Genomic DNA, 16,506 nt, shown 5'->3' on the forward strand with positions numbered 1-16,506 from the left:
AGGGGGGATATGATAGAGGTGTTTAAAATCATGAGAGGTCTAGAACGGGTAGATGTGAATCGGTTATTTACTCTTTCGGATAGTAGAAGGACTAGGGGACACTCCATGAAGTTAGCATGGGGCACATTTAAAACTAATCGGAGAAAGTTCTTTTTTACTCAACGCACAATTAAACTCTGGAATTTGTTGCCAGAGGATGTGGTTAGTGCAGTTAGTATAGCTGTGTTTAAAAAAGGATTAGATAAGTTCTTGGAGGAGAAGTCCATTACCTGCTATTAAGTTCACTTAAAGAATAGCCACTGCCATTAGCAATGGTAACATGGAATAGACTTAGTTTTTGGGTACTTGCCAGGTTCTTATGGCCTGGATTGGCCACTGTTGGAAACAGGATGCTGGGCTTGATGGACCCTTGGTCTGACCCAGTTTGGCATTTTCTTATGTTCTTATGTTCTTATGAAATAAGAGATGCTACTCCTAAGCGCCTGCTCATTATCTGCTATTTCCTATTTGCCTGGTCTACTGCTTGAGAATTTGCTGACCAGAATGATACCATGCACGTTTTTAGTACTCCTAACTGGAATTTTGATTTTAGAATGACTAATCTTACAACTAAGAGCCATAAGGTGATCACTCCAGGTAAATAGGATACATTTAATGGACTATTCCAATAATGAAATACTAGCAGAAGAGAAAATCAGGTCAAGTATATGTCCGTTCTTATGAATAGCCTAGTGAATCCATTAGGTCAGTGATAGGTCGGCTAAAGCAGGAAAAACCCTAAACTCCAAGGACTTGGAAGGCTTGTCTCAATGCAAGTTGAATTCTCCAAACTGCATGTTCACTAATGAAATGACAAGATTAAGTAGAACTGTTATAGTTACAGGTGGAGGCTGAGAGATTAAAAGCAAGTTGGTTAAACTGCAAAAAAAAAAAAGTCATTCAGTGGGAGGCTGAGAAGTACGAGTAAGTTCTTTGATGTTGAGAGAGGTGTGACAAATAACAGCAAAACTACCTCCTTTTTTCCTGATCTGGATTTGTAAAAATAAAATTAGGTGGGCAAACCTGTACAAGGCAAGCTTGATCACCTGGTTTTTGCCAGGTCTCTGTAATAAACAAAATATGAAGGTTATAAGTCTGAATCAGCTCGAATATGAGAGGAAACCTATTTAAAATGTTAAGTATCCGTAGAGTAAAGAAGAAATGTCATTATTACTAAAGTGAGGCTGGACGTTGTAAAAGAAAACTGAATCTCTTGGAGATATCAGCATCTCTTAGTTGTGAGTTTGGTGATAGACATTCTGTCGGTAATATACCTGCCATGGCCAAAACATATAGGAATGGAGTGAGAGTCCAACTTGATAAAAACTAAAAATAACCAGAGAAAGTAAAGGGAATGTATCCAGAGGACGCAATAAGGAGCATGTTCCTTTGTTGGCACTGCTTTGTGCACATGACAAAGTTGTGTGCACCTCCTGCATGCGATGCTTCCAGCATCGGCATAGTTCAGAAATAGAAGTGGCCCTCGACGGTGGGATCCAGAGAAAAACATGGAGCAGGCAACAGGTAGCAGATATTCTTCAAGCAGGTGATGAGAGAGGCACAGCTCAGATACATTCCTTCTTCGGCATGGTTCATAAATTAAGGTGGACCTCAAGGTCAATGGGTGGGGTAGGTCTAGTTGGCAAGGGGCAGTAGCAGGGTAATAAAAAATAAGCAATAGGAAGTAGCAGACCTGAAAGGGAACAAATAAACAAACTACAGGAGGCCAAGAGACTGTACAAAGAGTGTGTGTTAAAATTTGTTGTTATATGTTTTGTTAGACAGACCTGAGCTTGGGAAGTGGCCTGAATCCACTTGCCGAGAAGGAAGCAACCAGCTCAGTTGCTCTTGTGTGGTGCATGCCAACCCACTACTGGTGATGCAGTGGCAAATTGATGAAGAGACATTCTCTGCCAACTACAGGAATGAGAGCTTGGAAGTGCTTTCCTTCATCCAAGGACACTCAGGGAGGAGCTTCTTAACCATTAAAGACAGAGGGAACTTTAGCAGACTCAAGATCAACTTGTTGCGGCTCCGGGTCGGCCCCGGCCGCTCCGCTCACCTCTGCGGGTTTCCGCTCCTTCCCAGCCCTCCCCGGGTCTCCGAGGGCCCTCACCGCCGCGCTCTCGGCGTTCTCACGCGGCGCCCGGGCCTGCCTCCGCTTCCTCCGTGCTGCTTCCGCGCCGCCGGAGCAGCAGGCGTCTTGCCGCGGCTGGCTCCGCCCCCTAGGGGCACGCGCGCGTCTCGGCCCGAGATTTAAAGGGCCAGGCGCGGGAAACCTGCCTCCTCCCTCCACTGACGTCAGACGCGGCAGGGCTACTTAAGCCCTACAGTCCCTCTACTCAGGGCCTTGCAACGAGGTTCCCAGGTTCGTCCTGCTCCCAGTTGCTGTGTTCCTGCTCGTCTCTTGATCTTCTGGTTCTCGACTTCGGATTGGCTTGCGGTTCTTCCTGGTTCCTGACTTCAGTTTGGCTTTGGTGATTTTCTGGTTCCTGACTCGGTTTGGCTTACGGTACTCCTTTGGCTCTTGACTCGGACAGGCTGACGATGATCCTCTGGCTCTGGACTCGGACTGGCTGACGGCGATCCTCTGGCACCTGACCCTGGCCTGGTGAGCGACGACTCCGTCGGTAGGGATCTCCTAAGTCCCAGCGGCCGGGTTCCTACGGGCTCCTCCCGGGGGGACACCGGCTTCCAGGGTGAATCTCCTAAGTCCCAGCGGCTGGACTCTTACGAGCTCCTCTCGGGGGAGTACTGGTTTCCAGGGCGAAGATCCTCTTCCACCAGGTCAGCCTCTTCTCCTGGCCCTTGGTCGCGTAGGGCCCTTCGTGTCTTCCTCTCAGCTGTCCGCGAGCCTGCTTCCGCCGCCTCCCGGTTGGAACCACTGTCACAACCTCTCTAAGGCATTCCATCTTCCGGTTCCGATCGGCCCAAGGGTCCATGAAGCTAACAGATTGCAAGGCCATGGACCCGGCGGACCTTGCCGGCCTCAAGGCTATTCCAGGCTTAGCCCAGAAGTTGCAGCAGCAACAGATCTGCCTCGACACGCTGATGTCGACAGTACAACGTCTGGCAGATCGCGTTGATGGAGCCTCCGCAGCAAGTTCCCTGGCGTCTACGTCTCAGGCCAATACAGACTCCGTCGCTCCCGTACAGATGCCTGCTCCGTCCCGGTACTCAGGGGATCCGAAGGCGTGCCAGGGGTTCCTCAATCAATGCTACATCTGCTTTGATCTACTACCCGCACAATTCCCTACGGATCGAGTCAAGACGACCTATATAATCTCCCTCCTGGATGGGAGACCTTTGTCTTGGGCTTCGGCTCTCTGGGAACGTTAGGATTCCCGACTGAATAACCTGGTTCAGTTTATCAAAGCCTTCCGCAGAGTCTTCGATGAACCTTCCCGGGCCTCCATGGCTGCTTCCGAACTGCTTCAGCTACGGCAGGGCAATCGGTCCCTAGAGGACTACGCCACAGAGTTCCAGACCCTGGCCACTGAGCTGGCCTGGGGGACCGACAGCCTGCACGGCATCTTCATGGAAGGCATCTCTCCTCGTCTTCAGGACGAGCTCGCCGGTCGTGACCTGCCCGACGACCTTCAGGAGCTCATTGAACTAGCTGGGCGCGTAGACCGACGAATTCAGCGTCGGTTCCGAGAGCGACGGCCTACTCAGGGGCAAACTACCCGCAGGATCACTCCGCCTCGAGTCCGGTCTTCACCGCCTGCAGCCACCACTCCATCAACCGAGGAACCCATGCAGTTGGGCCGTGGTCCTCTATCTTCTGAGGAACGCAGACGCCGCCGTACCCAAGGACTGTGTCTTTACTGCGGGGGCCAGGGGCATTTTCTGGCCCGCTGTACCGAGCGTCCGGGAAACGCCCGAACCTAGAGCTCAGCGGGGAGTTGACTCTAGGCAACATTTCATCCAGCTCCCCATGTACCGTTCCGGTACGCCTGTGTCTTCTGGAGGGAGGCTTTGATACCCTAGCCTTACTCGACTCTGGGTCCGGGGGGAATTTCGTCCTCCAGGAGCTGGTACAACAGCTACAGCTCGAGGTTTGCCCGCAAGAACCGCCTGTGCGGGTTTCTTCCATTCAAGGGAACCCACTTCCTGGTATAATATCCACTCGCACCAGCCCTCTGAAGCTTCAGGTGGGAGCCCTCCACCAGGAGGAAATCTCGTTTCTTATCCTTGAAAAATCCATCCACCCAGTCATCCTGGGCCTACCCTGGCTTAGGGAACACTCTCCGGTGATTGATTGGAGGTCCCTTCAGATTACCTCCTGGAGTTCCGCGTGCCACCGTCATTGCCTTCCCGCACGCCCGCTGCAACCCATCTCACTCTGCACAGCCCCGTTAACGGTACCTCCACAGTACCATGCCTTTCAGGATGTCTTCTCTAAGAAAAAGGCAGAATTACTCCCGGAGCACCGATCCTTTGATTGCGCAATTAATTTGCTACCAGGAACCACACCGCCCCGTGGGAGGGTCTACCCCCTGTCTCTGCCGGAAACCCAAGCTATGTCAGCCTATATTAAGGAAAACTTGGATCGGGGTTTCATCAGACCATCCAAATCCCCGGCCGGGGCCGGGTTTTTCTTCGTAGGGAAGAAAGACGGGTCTCTCCGCCCCTGTATTGATTATCGGGGCTTGAATCAAATCACTCGCCGAGACCGTTACCCGTTGCCTCTGATTCCGGAGCTTCTGGACCGCCTCCAAGGGGCTCGTGTCTTCACAAAATTAGACCTCAGGGATGCTTACAATCTCGTTCGTATATGCCCAGGGGATGAGTGGAAAACCGCTTCTAATACCAGGGACGGCCATTACGAGTACCTTGTCATGCCTTTTGGTCTCTGTAACACTCCAGCGGTATTCCAAAATCTTATGAACGAGGTTCTCCGCGACTTCTTATACACGTCTGTTATCGTATACCTGGATGACGTATTGATATATTCCCAGGATCTCAAGTCACATCGGCAACACGTGCGGCAAGTGCTTCGGAAGCTAAGGGAGAACCACTTGTACGCTAAGCTAGAGAAGTGCCAGTTCGAACAAGAGTCACTGCCCTTCCTAGGATATATTGTCTCCTCTACGGGCTTTCGAATGGATCCGGACAAGGTGAGCGCCATCAAGGGCTGGCCGCAACCATCGGGAGTGAAAGCTCTTCAGCGGTTCTTAGGATTCGCGAATTTCTACCGCCAGTTTATCCCGCATTACTCCAGCCTGGTTGCCCCCCTGACGGCCCTCACACGGAAGGGCGCGGACGCACGAAGCTGGTCTCCAGCTGCTATGCAGGCCTTCCAGGATCTCAAGGAGGCTTTCCTACAAGACACTTGTCTCCGGCATCCTGACCCTCAATGCCAATTTATAGTAGAGGTAGATGCTTCCGATGTCGCGGTGGGGGCGGTGCTGCTCCAAACCTCTCCGACCGGCAAGACCTGTCCTTGCTCATACTTCTCCCGCAAGTTTTCACCTGCAGAAAAGAATTACGGGATTGGCGACAAGGAGCTGTTGGCCATAAAATTAGCATTCGAGGAATGGCGGCAGTGGTTGGAGGGAGCCCAACATCCGATCATAGTATATACCGACCATAAGAATCTGCAGTACTTGTCTCATGCTCAGAGGCTCAATCCCCGGCAGGCCCGGGGATTGAGCCTCTGAGCATGAGACAAGTACTCTTTTTTAGTCGGTTCGACTTCTCGCTTCACTACCGACCCGCAGCCAAGAATGTCCGGGCGGATGCTCTCTCCCGCACCACAGAGGTTGACGACGCAACGGAGACCCCTCAGTACATATTGGACCCAGCTAAAGTCCTACTGGCAGCCACAGACTTAGGGCCTGAGGGGAGGACGGTGGTTCCAATCCGTTCCCGGAGGAAGGTTCTGGCATGGGCACACGACTCCTTGACGGCTGGCCATCCTGGGATTTCTCGAACCCTTGAGTTACTCACTGAGTTTTATTGGTGGCCACGAGTGAAGGAGGATGTCCGGCACTATGTTCAGTCTTGTCCCACATGCGCTCAGCAAAAACCGCCACCGGGACGCCCGTGGGGCCTACTCCAGCCGCTCCCTATCCCCACAGAACCGTGGTCCCACCTATCCACCGACTTTGTGGTGGAGTTGCCTCCCTCTGAGGGGAAAACCGTAATTTGGGTCACTGTTGACCGCTTTTCAAAGATGGCACATTTCATCCCTCTACCCAAGCTACCTACGGCTCCTGAGCTGGCTGACCTATTTGTCCAGCATATTTTCCAATTACATGGACTGCCCTCGCATATCGCTTCAGATCGCGGTCCCCAATTTACGGCTAAGTACTGGAGGGCATTATGCAAAACGTTTGGGATACAGTTGGATTTCACCACGGCTTTTCATCCCCAGGGTAATGGCCAAGTGGAGCGGACCAACCGGTCTCTGAAGACCTTTCTCCGAGCTTTTGTAGATGAGCTCCAAGACAACTGGGTCTCTCTCCTTCCCTGGGCGGAATTTTCTTACAATCGCCATAAGCACTCCGCCACGCTACAGTCCCCCTTTCAGCTAGTTTATGGGAGGATTCCAAGACCCCCACTGCCATTACCGGTGACCGTCACCTCTCCGGCAGCGCAACTAACAGCTAGCCAGCTTCACCACCTCTGGATTACCACTCAGGAGAAGCTTCGCAGAACTGCAGCTCGCTTCAAGGCGTATGCAGATCGGTCTCGACGGCCCGCTCCGGTATTCTTACCCGGGACGAGGGTATGGCTAAGTACTAAGCACATTCAATTGCGGACTCCCTCCATGAGACTAGCGCCTCGTTACATTGGACCCTTTCCGGTGGCCGAACGCATAGGGGCAGTATCCTATAGAATGCGGCTGCCCTCCTCGCTTAGGATCCATGATGTCTTCCACGTGTCCCTCCTCAAACCGCTGGTGCTCTCTCGATTTCGGGCTTCCCCGCCAGTGCCCTCCAATGTTTCCTCGGATCCGGATGTCATCTACACGGTAAAAGAGGTCTTGGATGTCCGGTGCCGTCGCCACCGCTGGGAGTACCTACTGTCTTGGGAAGGATATGGTCCGGAAGAGAATTCTTGGGAGCCTTCTTCCCACATCCTGGATAAGGACCTTCTTCGGCAGTTTCACCTCCGACATCCGGACAAACTGCGACCCCCCGGGAGAGGGGCGTAAGGGGGGGGTACTGTTGCGGCTCTGGGTCGGCCCCGGCCGCTCCGCTCACCTCTGCGGGTTTCCGCTCCTTCCCAGCCCTCCCCGGGTCTCCGAGGGCCCTCACCGCCTCGCTCTTGGCGTTCCCACGCGGCGCCCGGGCCTGCCTCCGCTTCCTCCGTGCTGCTTCCGCGCCGCCGGAGCAGCAGGCGTCTTGCCGCGGCTGGCTCCGCCCCCTAGGGGCACGCGCGTGTCTCGGCCCGAGATTTAAAGGGCCAGGCGCGGGAAACCTGCCTCCTCCCTCCACTGACGTCAGACGCGGCAGGGCTACTTAAGCCCTGCAGTCCCTCTACTCAGGGCCTTGCAACGAGGTTCCCAGGTTCGTCCTGCTCCCAGTTGCCGTGTTCCTGCTCGTCTCTTGATCTTCTGGTTCTCGACTTCGGATTGGCTTGCGGTTCTTCCTGGTTCCTGACTTCAGTTTGGTTTCGGTGATTTTCTGGTTCCTGACTCGGTTTGGCTTACGGTACTCCTTTGGCTCTTGACTCGGACAGGCTGACGATGATCCTCTGGCTCTGGACTCGGACTGGCTGACGGCGATCCTCTGGCACCTGACCCTGGCCTGGTGAGCGACGACTCCGTCGGTAGGGATCTCCTAAGTCCCAGCTGTGCGTTGTCACGCCCCCCCACTTCTTCCCCCTCCTCCTGCACATTCCTCCCTGCTTACCGTTTGTCTCTCGGCGCTTTGGGCGTTGGCCCTCCACCTCCTCCCCCCCTCCCTGCCCTGCTTCGTATGCCTTTCCTTGTGCTGCTGTCTTCTGCTCTGTCTGTGCCTATCCCCTGCCTACCTCCTTCCCTCAGCTTTCCTCTCTCCTTTGTTACACTGCATGTTAAATCACTTTTGACTGCCTTTTCGTCCTTCTTTTCTTGCCTGCTCCCTTCCCCCTCTCTGTTCAGCGCTCACGGAGCGATTGGAGCGCGTGAACGAGTTGGAGGTAGCCCCCACCGCAGTGTATCCCCTGTGACCGCATTGAATTCTGGTCTTCTTAGTTTTTTCTCTCTCTGTTTTTTTGTGCCTGTCTGTCGCCTTTACTGCTGGCTGCTTCCAGGTTTCTGGTTTCCCCCCCCCCCCCCCCCCCCCCCGAGAGGCTGAGAGACCGCCTGCTGTGTTAATTGCTGTTCGCTTTGCATTTCCCAAGGGCTTTTATTCAGACCCCTGCTCTGTTCTTCTTTTACTTTGAGTTCTTTGTAAACCGGCATGATGTGTTTCACGAATGTCGGTAAATAAAAGTTAATAAATAAATAAATAAAAATAAATACTTGTGCTGTCTTTCCATCACGGGACTGCCCATAATGACTCTGACATTAAAAGAAAAAACTGGGAGAAGTTACAGCATCAGAGATTATTTTAACTGATCTTCAATATGTTTTCCACATACATCCAATGCTCAGCTTAGTTCTGACGCTGTTTCTACTGTTCTCTGTGATTCCCCTTCCGTAGTTTATGCTCGGCATTTCTTGCTGCTGAGTTAAGTGCCTGGGTTATTTGGACGTTAGTGCTCCTGCCCCACCCTTTGGAATTTCTTTCTTTGCTCAGAGAACGGAGGTGATCCCCCCTCCCTTTTTTCTGCCTGCTGTCATGTTACAATTTGTGGCTTGTTAGCACACAGACACAGAACGCAGGGGGAGCTTCAGCCCCCCCTTCTCCTGCCACTGAATTGCTTACTTTCCTTTATATAACAGTTTTTCTGCCTTCCTGCCTGCAAATGTTCTGTTCCTTTTTTTTTTAGCTCCCGTTAGTTTCTGAACCACTTTTGTGATTTACAGTTACTTTCCTTTAATTATCTGTTTGATTTCTTACCCTTTTGCTCCTCTGGGATTTTTTGGTGCTTGACGGGAATTGCCGTTTTTGCATGGGAGTTGACTTGCCTACTTTTCGCATAGTTACTGAGCCCTGAATTTTGGACATCTACACTGCTGCCCTTCTTTCTAGTTAACCGTTCCGGTTTTTTTTTCTTTGTTCTTTGTTTCAGATGAGAGGCGCAGGGCAACTCTCACCTTTCCCATCCCCCCAGCCCCTCCCTCGCAAATTCCTGTATCAGGGGGAGGGCAGACACCATCAGTCTGCTTCGCCCCTATTCGCCCCCCCTCTCTTCCTGTAGTGTTAAGTTGTGAATTGAGAGCCCCAGGTACTGGCCTTGCCTCCTGGGATTGGTAGTCATTTTCTTGTGTCTCCTCCCACTCCCTTGTCCCCTTCCGTGGTGCTTGGTGGGAAGTGAAGTTTTGCTAACTGACTCCTTGCTCCTTATCTTAGTGCCTCTCGGTGCCTGTCTGTCATGGCTCATGCTGAGTCCTCTGGCGGCTGACACCCCCTCCCTCTGCCATTCCCTTTATTCCTGTGTTCACTGCTTATTATTATCTGCCTGCATTGCTCTGGCCCGTGCTCTGTCTTTACATGAACATAAAAATACACCAATAAATAACTCTTGAACCTTGTGAGCTCTCTCTCTCTCTTTTTCTGTTTATTATTGTCCTCTGTCCTGTGCTATCCTTTCCATTGCTCCCAGCTCTGCCTGCACAGCTGACTTTTATGGCATCCTCTGCTAGGACATATTTTCAGGATACTACACGCAGGTTATTTCTTGGTTTTAGGTATTATATAGTTCTTACATTTTATTTGCAACAGCTATATTTTCTAAGTTCCGCCCCCGCAGGGCTTTGGCTAGTGCTGAGGCCATCCCTAGTCTCCCTCTCTGGTGGGACAATTTACAGGGTGCCGCAGATTTCCAGCATTTCCTTTCATCCTCCTTGCTCTATACATCCTGGACTTTTACTGTTTTTAGGTTTCATTACATTCTTTCCTTTCATTTGCCTATGGCCAAACCAACATACACATACACAATCAAAAGAGACTCCATTTTCATAATTTGCTCTGTTTAGTTTACTGGCAAGCGTACCCTCCCCTGCACTTTTCGTTTTCTTCTTTCTCTATTTATCCTTGACCAATGTTTGTATATTACTATTTTCTACAGGAGTCCGTGCTCAGTTGGCGTTGAGGGCATTCTCTGCTGCAGTTTGCAGGGGTCTGCCTTCATGTTTCCAGATCACCGCTTGTCTCGCTGTGCGGTGACGGAGATAGGGTTTCTCACAGGAAGGTGATAAAGGCTGTACGTGTGTTTAGTTTAACCATGGATTAGCAAGGATTTGACCGTTACTAAGACAATTCATAGTTCTTGGGACATTGAGTAAAATTTGAATTCTTTAGCAGTCAGGATTCTGTCTTTTTCACGGTATACAGTGCTTTGGTCGTTGCACTGGCGCACTTACAGTACAGCCCTAAGTCTTTTCTTGTACACTGGAAAATTGCCCTTATGTATCTGTTACATGTTCTAATTAATGATGTTTCCTCATTTCACAGAGGTGAAGGTTTTCCCCAGCAGCGCAAGAGTTATCCCGGTAACCATGATTTTGTCACAGGTCTGTCTTTCAGGAAAAAAGAAAAGAGTGGAAGCTGAATATTAATGAGCACAGCGCCTCCTAGTGGCACAGTTATTAATGAACCAACAGTAGCTTTATGACTGCAGTTTGCTGAATTCATATCAGGATATTTAGTTTCAAATGAGCTGTAATTCCTCTAACCTTTATCTGTTCTCAGATTTTATGTTTCCCCAGGTCAATAGTCGTTGGACCATTTGAAGATTACCTTTTCTTCTTTTTCTCAGTTTTTCATTGTTTTTTATTTTTCAACAGATTGTTTTTTGCTTTTTCTTTTGTTTTTATTCTAGATCGATCTAGACATTTTCTCAGTACTTTTTCATGCTTTTTTTTTGGCCTACCTTTATTTTTGATTAGGGGTTTGAGCTCATCAGACGTAACCCATATGTTTCTTGTTGTTTGTTTTCTGTGTCATATGTCTTTGCACCTGCTGAATGAGTGACGTTGTATGTCCAAGTTTAATGTTCTTTGTGATGTGATGTCTGTGGTGACCTCTTCTCCCTAATTAATCTGAATTTGTTTTGCCCTTATGGTAGCTTCTGATCAAGTAACCTACCTACTGTCGAACTGCACGGCTCTGTCTCCTGTCCCTGAAGTGCACTAAGCTGAATGACCTGTTTTCCCCCATCTGCATCATTGAATTCAAAGATTATCCTGACTTGGACTGTGAACTGTTTTCAAAGACTGCCATCATACATCATATTCATTGTTTTTGTCTTGCTCAGATGCTGTTTGGACCTATGTGCCAATTGCCATTATTTGGACAGAATTAATGCTGGTTTTTCTAAATTTTGTAGTATCTTCCTTGTCTAACCCCAACCTCTTATATCTTTATATGATTATGTAATATGCTTTTCTTCACCCATTACCCTTGTCTATGAAAGCTGCCTTGATCACATTACCCACATACTATATCCCACTGATTGCTCTCTTAGAGCGAGATATGCCCCAGTATGGTCAAATGTTTTCTTGAATCCCTTATCCCTGGACAATGTTTTATCCACTATTGGGCCTACAGATGCTTTGTCACATGACTGCACTTGCCTAATGTTTCAACAGCCCTTTTTCTTTGCCTTCTTTTCTTTGTTACTATTAGTTTGCTTTTGTATTTTCAGATTGGTATTCACTTTTTGCATTAACATGTTTATTCTTTTTTGTGTATTATCCTTTTGGAATGGTATACTCCCTGTATGCACCACTGACCCGAATTGTAATGCTTGCATCACAGTAACTATAGATGGTACGACTAAAACTTCTACTCTGCTATACAAATTCCCTTATGATTGTGAAGGGACAGTTACATATTTTTCCCACAATTCCACACAATACAGTGTATGTGTAGACAACCATTACCTGTTTTGATCCTACTGAAGTCCCTGCCCAACAATGGATACAAGTCCATAAATGAGACACTCCTCAAGATCTAGTTATGACATTTGCCCTTTGACTCCCTACCGAAAGGTCGGTTTCCCTCATTTTTAAGTATATTCCCTACCCGCATTCTGGGATTTGACCTATAGATGTGGTAATGATTTGGCTTGGCCATACACACCCTTATCCTTTAACTATCAGGTTTTTCTCTGGATCTCCCTTTTCTTATGTGCATATATATTTCTGCTACATCAGAGTACGTTACATTCATGCTGTTCTATTTGCTGTAAGCTATTTCTAGCATTTTCCCACTCGTCTTACTGGTGGTACCTCTGCATCTCTTTGACTTATTCTTTCTTCTGCAGCCTGTACCTATAGTAATTACTTTGCTGGCTTTTTATATTCCAATATCCTATTCCCTTTATACTCTGATTTCTCTGTAACCTTTTTGAACATTTCTTCCTGTAACACTTCCTCTCAGATTTTACCTGGAGTTTGTTTACACCCTCTTACAAATATTTCTTAGTAGTTTTGTGGCCTTTGTCCTTATTCTGAGATTGATCTCCTTGTAGAAATTTACCCATTCTAACTGAGGCTTCCTCTCACAAGGATATGCAACTGTACCTACTCCTACCTATGACCAGAACATGCCTTATGTTTTTGTTGTTTTTCCTTCTCCTCCTTGTCCATTCCAATGGACTACCTCTTCATGTTTTCTCTGTACCTTTTGAGAATGATATCTAACTGCTCTGATAGGTTATCCCTCCTGATTGCTATATTTGTGACCCCCATGTGCAAAAGCACCGATCCTATCTCATGTAAAGCGCAGTGGATATTGGCCCACTCCATTGTTGCAACAAAGTGCATTCATAGACCTTACACAGTATTACACACTATAGCTATAGGCAATTCTTCTTGTTTATCTCAATCTTTTCTCAACTATACCATGTAAGCTCAAATGATAAATTCTTATTGGCTCAATATTGTAACCTATTAGGATGGCTCTTGGGGTTATGGAACTCCAATTTATATGTTGAATCGTATTATAAGATTGCAAGCTGTTGTTGAAATAATTACTAATGAAACTGCTAAAGCACTGAGAATATTAGCCACTCAGCAAAATGGTTTTTGGAATGCTATTTATCAGAATCATCTAGCATTAGATTATAATCTAGCTGTAGAAAGAGGATTATGTGGTAAATCTAACCTCAGTAACTGTTGTCTTCAAATAGACGACAAGGGTGAAGTGATTGAGGAAATCACTCGGAACATGATGTCTATAGCACATGTACCGGTGCAAACCTGAAAGGACTTGATGTCAGTGATCCATTTGGATCCCTTGGCTCATGGTTTTCTAGTTTAGGTTCAGGATTCAAAATTCTAATTGGCTCCATGTGTACAATTGCCTTACTTGGGCTAGTTGTTTGTCTCTGCTTACCATGCCTCTGTATCTGCCTACGAAGATGCCGTGATCAAGTTTCTGAAATGCTGGTGACACAGACTAGCACTCGGATCATGCTTAATCAAGCTGAAACCTTGAACCTGATGCTTCTGGATTCTCATGCTGACACTGTACCATTCCCCACCACCTGTGATGACTATCTGTGAAAAATGAGCATATCGGTACGAAGACGGGTAATGCCTCTCGCCAGTAAGGAGTAGCCTTAACTAGGCTGGGCAGCCTAAGACATGGCGATATGCGACGCAGATAGGTGTGAAGGGTTCACCACCCTTCAAAAGGGGATATGTAGAATAGTGCACTGCATATATCCTGCACATATGTAGTTATAGCACTATGAAGCACTGATCACTGAACTTGCCAGAGAATCATCCAGCACAGATGACATCATTCCTGGAAGGATGGAACTAAGTTTGTTATTCTAACTGATAAGAAGAGGCCTGTGGCCTATAGTAAGAGCAAGCTAAAGTACACATGTTAACATATATATCGATTGGCTATTAAAGGTAAAGGGTGTGGATTATGCAGATGACTGATAATAGCAGACCCCAGACCCTTTATAAGCTGATGCACATGTTAAGATCTCTGAGCAGATTTTAAACAGACTTTGTACACCTTTGCTTGTACTAAATTCTTTCTGTATTTTTCTGCTCCTAGAGGAATTATCCGCCTTTCTCTATTTACTTATCTGTATTAATAAACCTCTCTCTTTATTATCGTTTGAAGCTGGTATTCATTCTGTAATTGGAGGAGAAGCCCCTCTTTTAACACCACCTCTCACCTTTTCTTGCCTGCTCCCCTTCTCCCCCACCCCTGTTCATTGTATTTTCTACCTGCTTCAGTTATTTGTAAACCGGCATGATATGCCCTATGAATGTCGGTATATTAAAAGTTTCATAAATAAATAAATAAATAAATAAATAAATAAATAAATAAAATAAATGAACACAGATATGTCCTGTAGGCACATGAGTTTATTTGGAATGACTAGGCATTCCTGGGAAGGGTGTGGGGAAGGGTTAGCACATATGTACATATATTTGCATTTTCAAAAATATGTACATATATTTTCCCCCCAAAATTCTATGCACATAATATTTATCTATTTATTTTATATGCCATCGTTCCATATATAGATTACAATGGTTTATAAAGTGAAATTCATAGTTATGACTCAGTAAACAATGATTGGTTAGAGGTAGTACTCTTGTACATGTATTAATATCTATCTTGTGAATTTTCTATTACATATTAATAACATCTCTCAGGTGTAATTGTGTGCGGGTAGTTTTGGTGGAGTAATTTGCAAATCGGACTTCAAAGTGTTCTCACAGTCACATTCACATTATTGACACCAGATGGCGCTAGTGTTCCTGCTGCCTTTCAAAAGCAAGACAATAATACCTTGCTAAGATCATTGCCTGCCTCTTTTGCTGTGGCACTTCTGGGTAGTCTTGGCACTACCCCAGTGGATTCGCCTGCTGTGATCGATAAGGGGCGCCCTGATAAAACGCTGTAAACATCTCTCTCTCTTTCTCTCTCTCTCTCTCCTTCTAGAGAACCTTAAAGTGAGCTCTGGTCTCATTCTTGGTATAGTGTTGGGGAATCTCATGGTACTATCCCTTTTCGCCCTGGCTGCCTTCTGCTACATCAGGAAACTGAAGAAAGAGAAAAAGGATGGTAAGAGGCCAAAGGCTGAGTGCAGAGATATGTTCAATATTCACACCTCTTCTCATACACATTCAGAATTCTCCACTTTCTTAATAAGCAGCTGCTCTTTCCTCAAGATTACAACTGGTGCCCAGGCTCATGACAAGGACAGGAAAGGCTGACTTTCCTCTACTCCCTCCCTTTCTCTTTGGAGCTACGAATCCCCCCTCCTGTATGTAACCTGCAGAAGAATGGAGCCCGAGCCCTTGTTGTAATCCTGAGGTGAGCGAGTCCATCTGCTCGTCGGGAAGGCAGAGAATTCTGAGTGTGTGTGACAGAGGCGCCGTGGCCTGGGGCTGCAGCTCGCAAGCTCGTGAATTCCATTCCGTGTACGTACCCAGATCAGTCCAGACCGTGGGTTGAGCCTCCTGCCCAGCAGATGGAGACAGACCAAAACTGAAAGGGGATCCTATATCAGGACAGAGCCCACCCTGCAGCCCTTCAGTATTTGTCTGTCTCCAGCAGATGCAACAGCTCACCCTGCGGTTCCCTGGTTTTTCTTGCTTAGCCCTTGCTTTGGGGCTCTTTCCTTGTCTAAATTTACTGGATCAAGCAAGAAATGTTATCTTCTGAGATTGTTTAAAAAAAAAAAAGTTAAAGTTGGACTCTGTTGATTTTTCTTTCAGGAGACAGTTCTCTGTCTCCTCGCTCTTGGGGGGGTCTAGGGGGACTTTGCCCCTTGTTTAATATAGCCTAAGCTCCCTATTCCCGGTGTTCCTCGGCTGGGGGGTGATACTGGTGGTCCAGTCACTCCCCCCACACAGCCCACTTTCTTCCGGGACGTTTATTCCCCGGTGCTGCCATCAGGGACGTTTATTTTCCCCTGCACTGCTTATAAAAAAAAAAAAAAGAGAGAGGTTTAACTTCCTCTCGGCAGCTTTATGTGAGAGATGTGAGCGTGCAGAGTTCATTCTTCTGCCTCCGCTCCCTCAGACTCGGCAGCTCAGCTGATTTTAATTTGCTGCTCCTTCTCTGCCTCGCAGTCATGTATTCTGTATTGCTCTCCTGCGAAGGGCTGTGTTCCAAGTATCTGCCAGGGGGAGATGGCCCCTCCGCGGCAGCAGATATGTCAAGACCCCGGACAAGGCCTATTAAGCGCATGGCCATGCCGTGTCGGCAGACCGCGGGAATGGCAGCCATCTTGGGATTTTCGGCTGCTCCTATTTTGGGGCAGCAGGACACACAAGAGCCAGAGTTTTTGTATCCCCCCCCCCCCCCCCGATTTGAGCCCTGTGCAGTTTCTTGATGCAGATACTGACACCCCCGCCCCATCTCCCCCCTCCCCCCTCCAGAAGTT

General features: G+C 48.0%; 1 protein-coding gene across 3 annotated transcripts in view; it reads left to right on the forward strand.

Annotated features, from left to right (window-relative positions):
* LOC115076045 (sialic acid-binding Ig-like lectin 12) overlaps positions 1 to 16,506 on the forward strand; it is a 44,911-nt gene that overhangs the window by 17,820 nt on the left and 10,585 nt on the right. For 2 of the 3 annotated variants that reach the window (XR_003852679.1, XM_029577134.1), the window contains one exon: positions 15,057 to 15,179. Coding sequence is in view for 2 of the 3 variants with exons in the window: in XM_029577134.1 (XP_029432994.1) it covers positions 15,057 to 15,179 (123 nt within the window). In the remaining variant the exon portion in view is untranslated. Of the gene's footprint in view, positions 1 to 11,205; positions 13,895 to 15,056; positions 15,180 to 16,506 lie in introns of those variants that run through there. The other variant, XM_029577133.1, reaches the window with a different exon arrangement.

The sequence above is a fragment of the Rhinatrema bivittatum genome, chromosome 14 (assembly GCF_901001135.1).
Source record: "Rhinatrema bivittatum chromosome 14, aRhiBiv1.1, whole genome shotgun sequence".
Taxonomy (NCBI): domain Eukaryota; kingdom Metazoa; phylum Chordata; class Amphibia; order Gymnophiona; family Rhinatrematidae; genus Rhinatrema; species Rhinatrema bivittatum.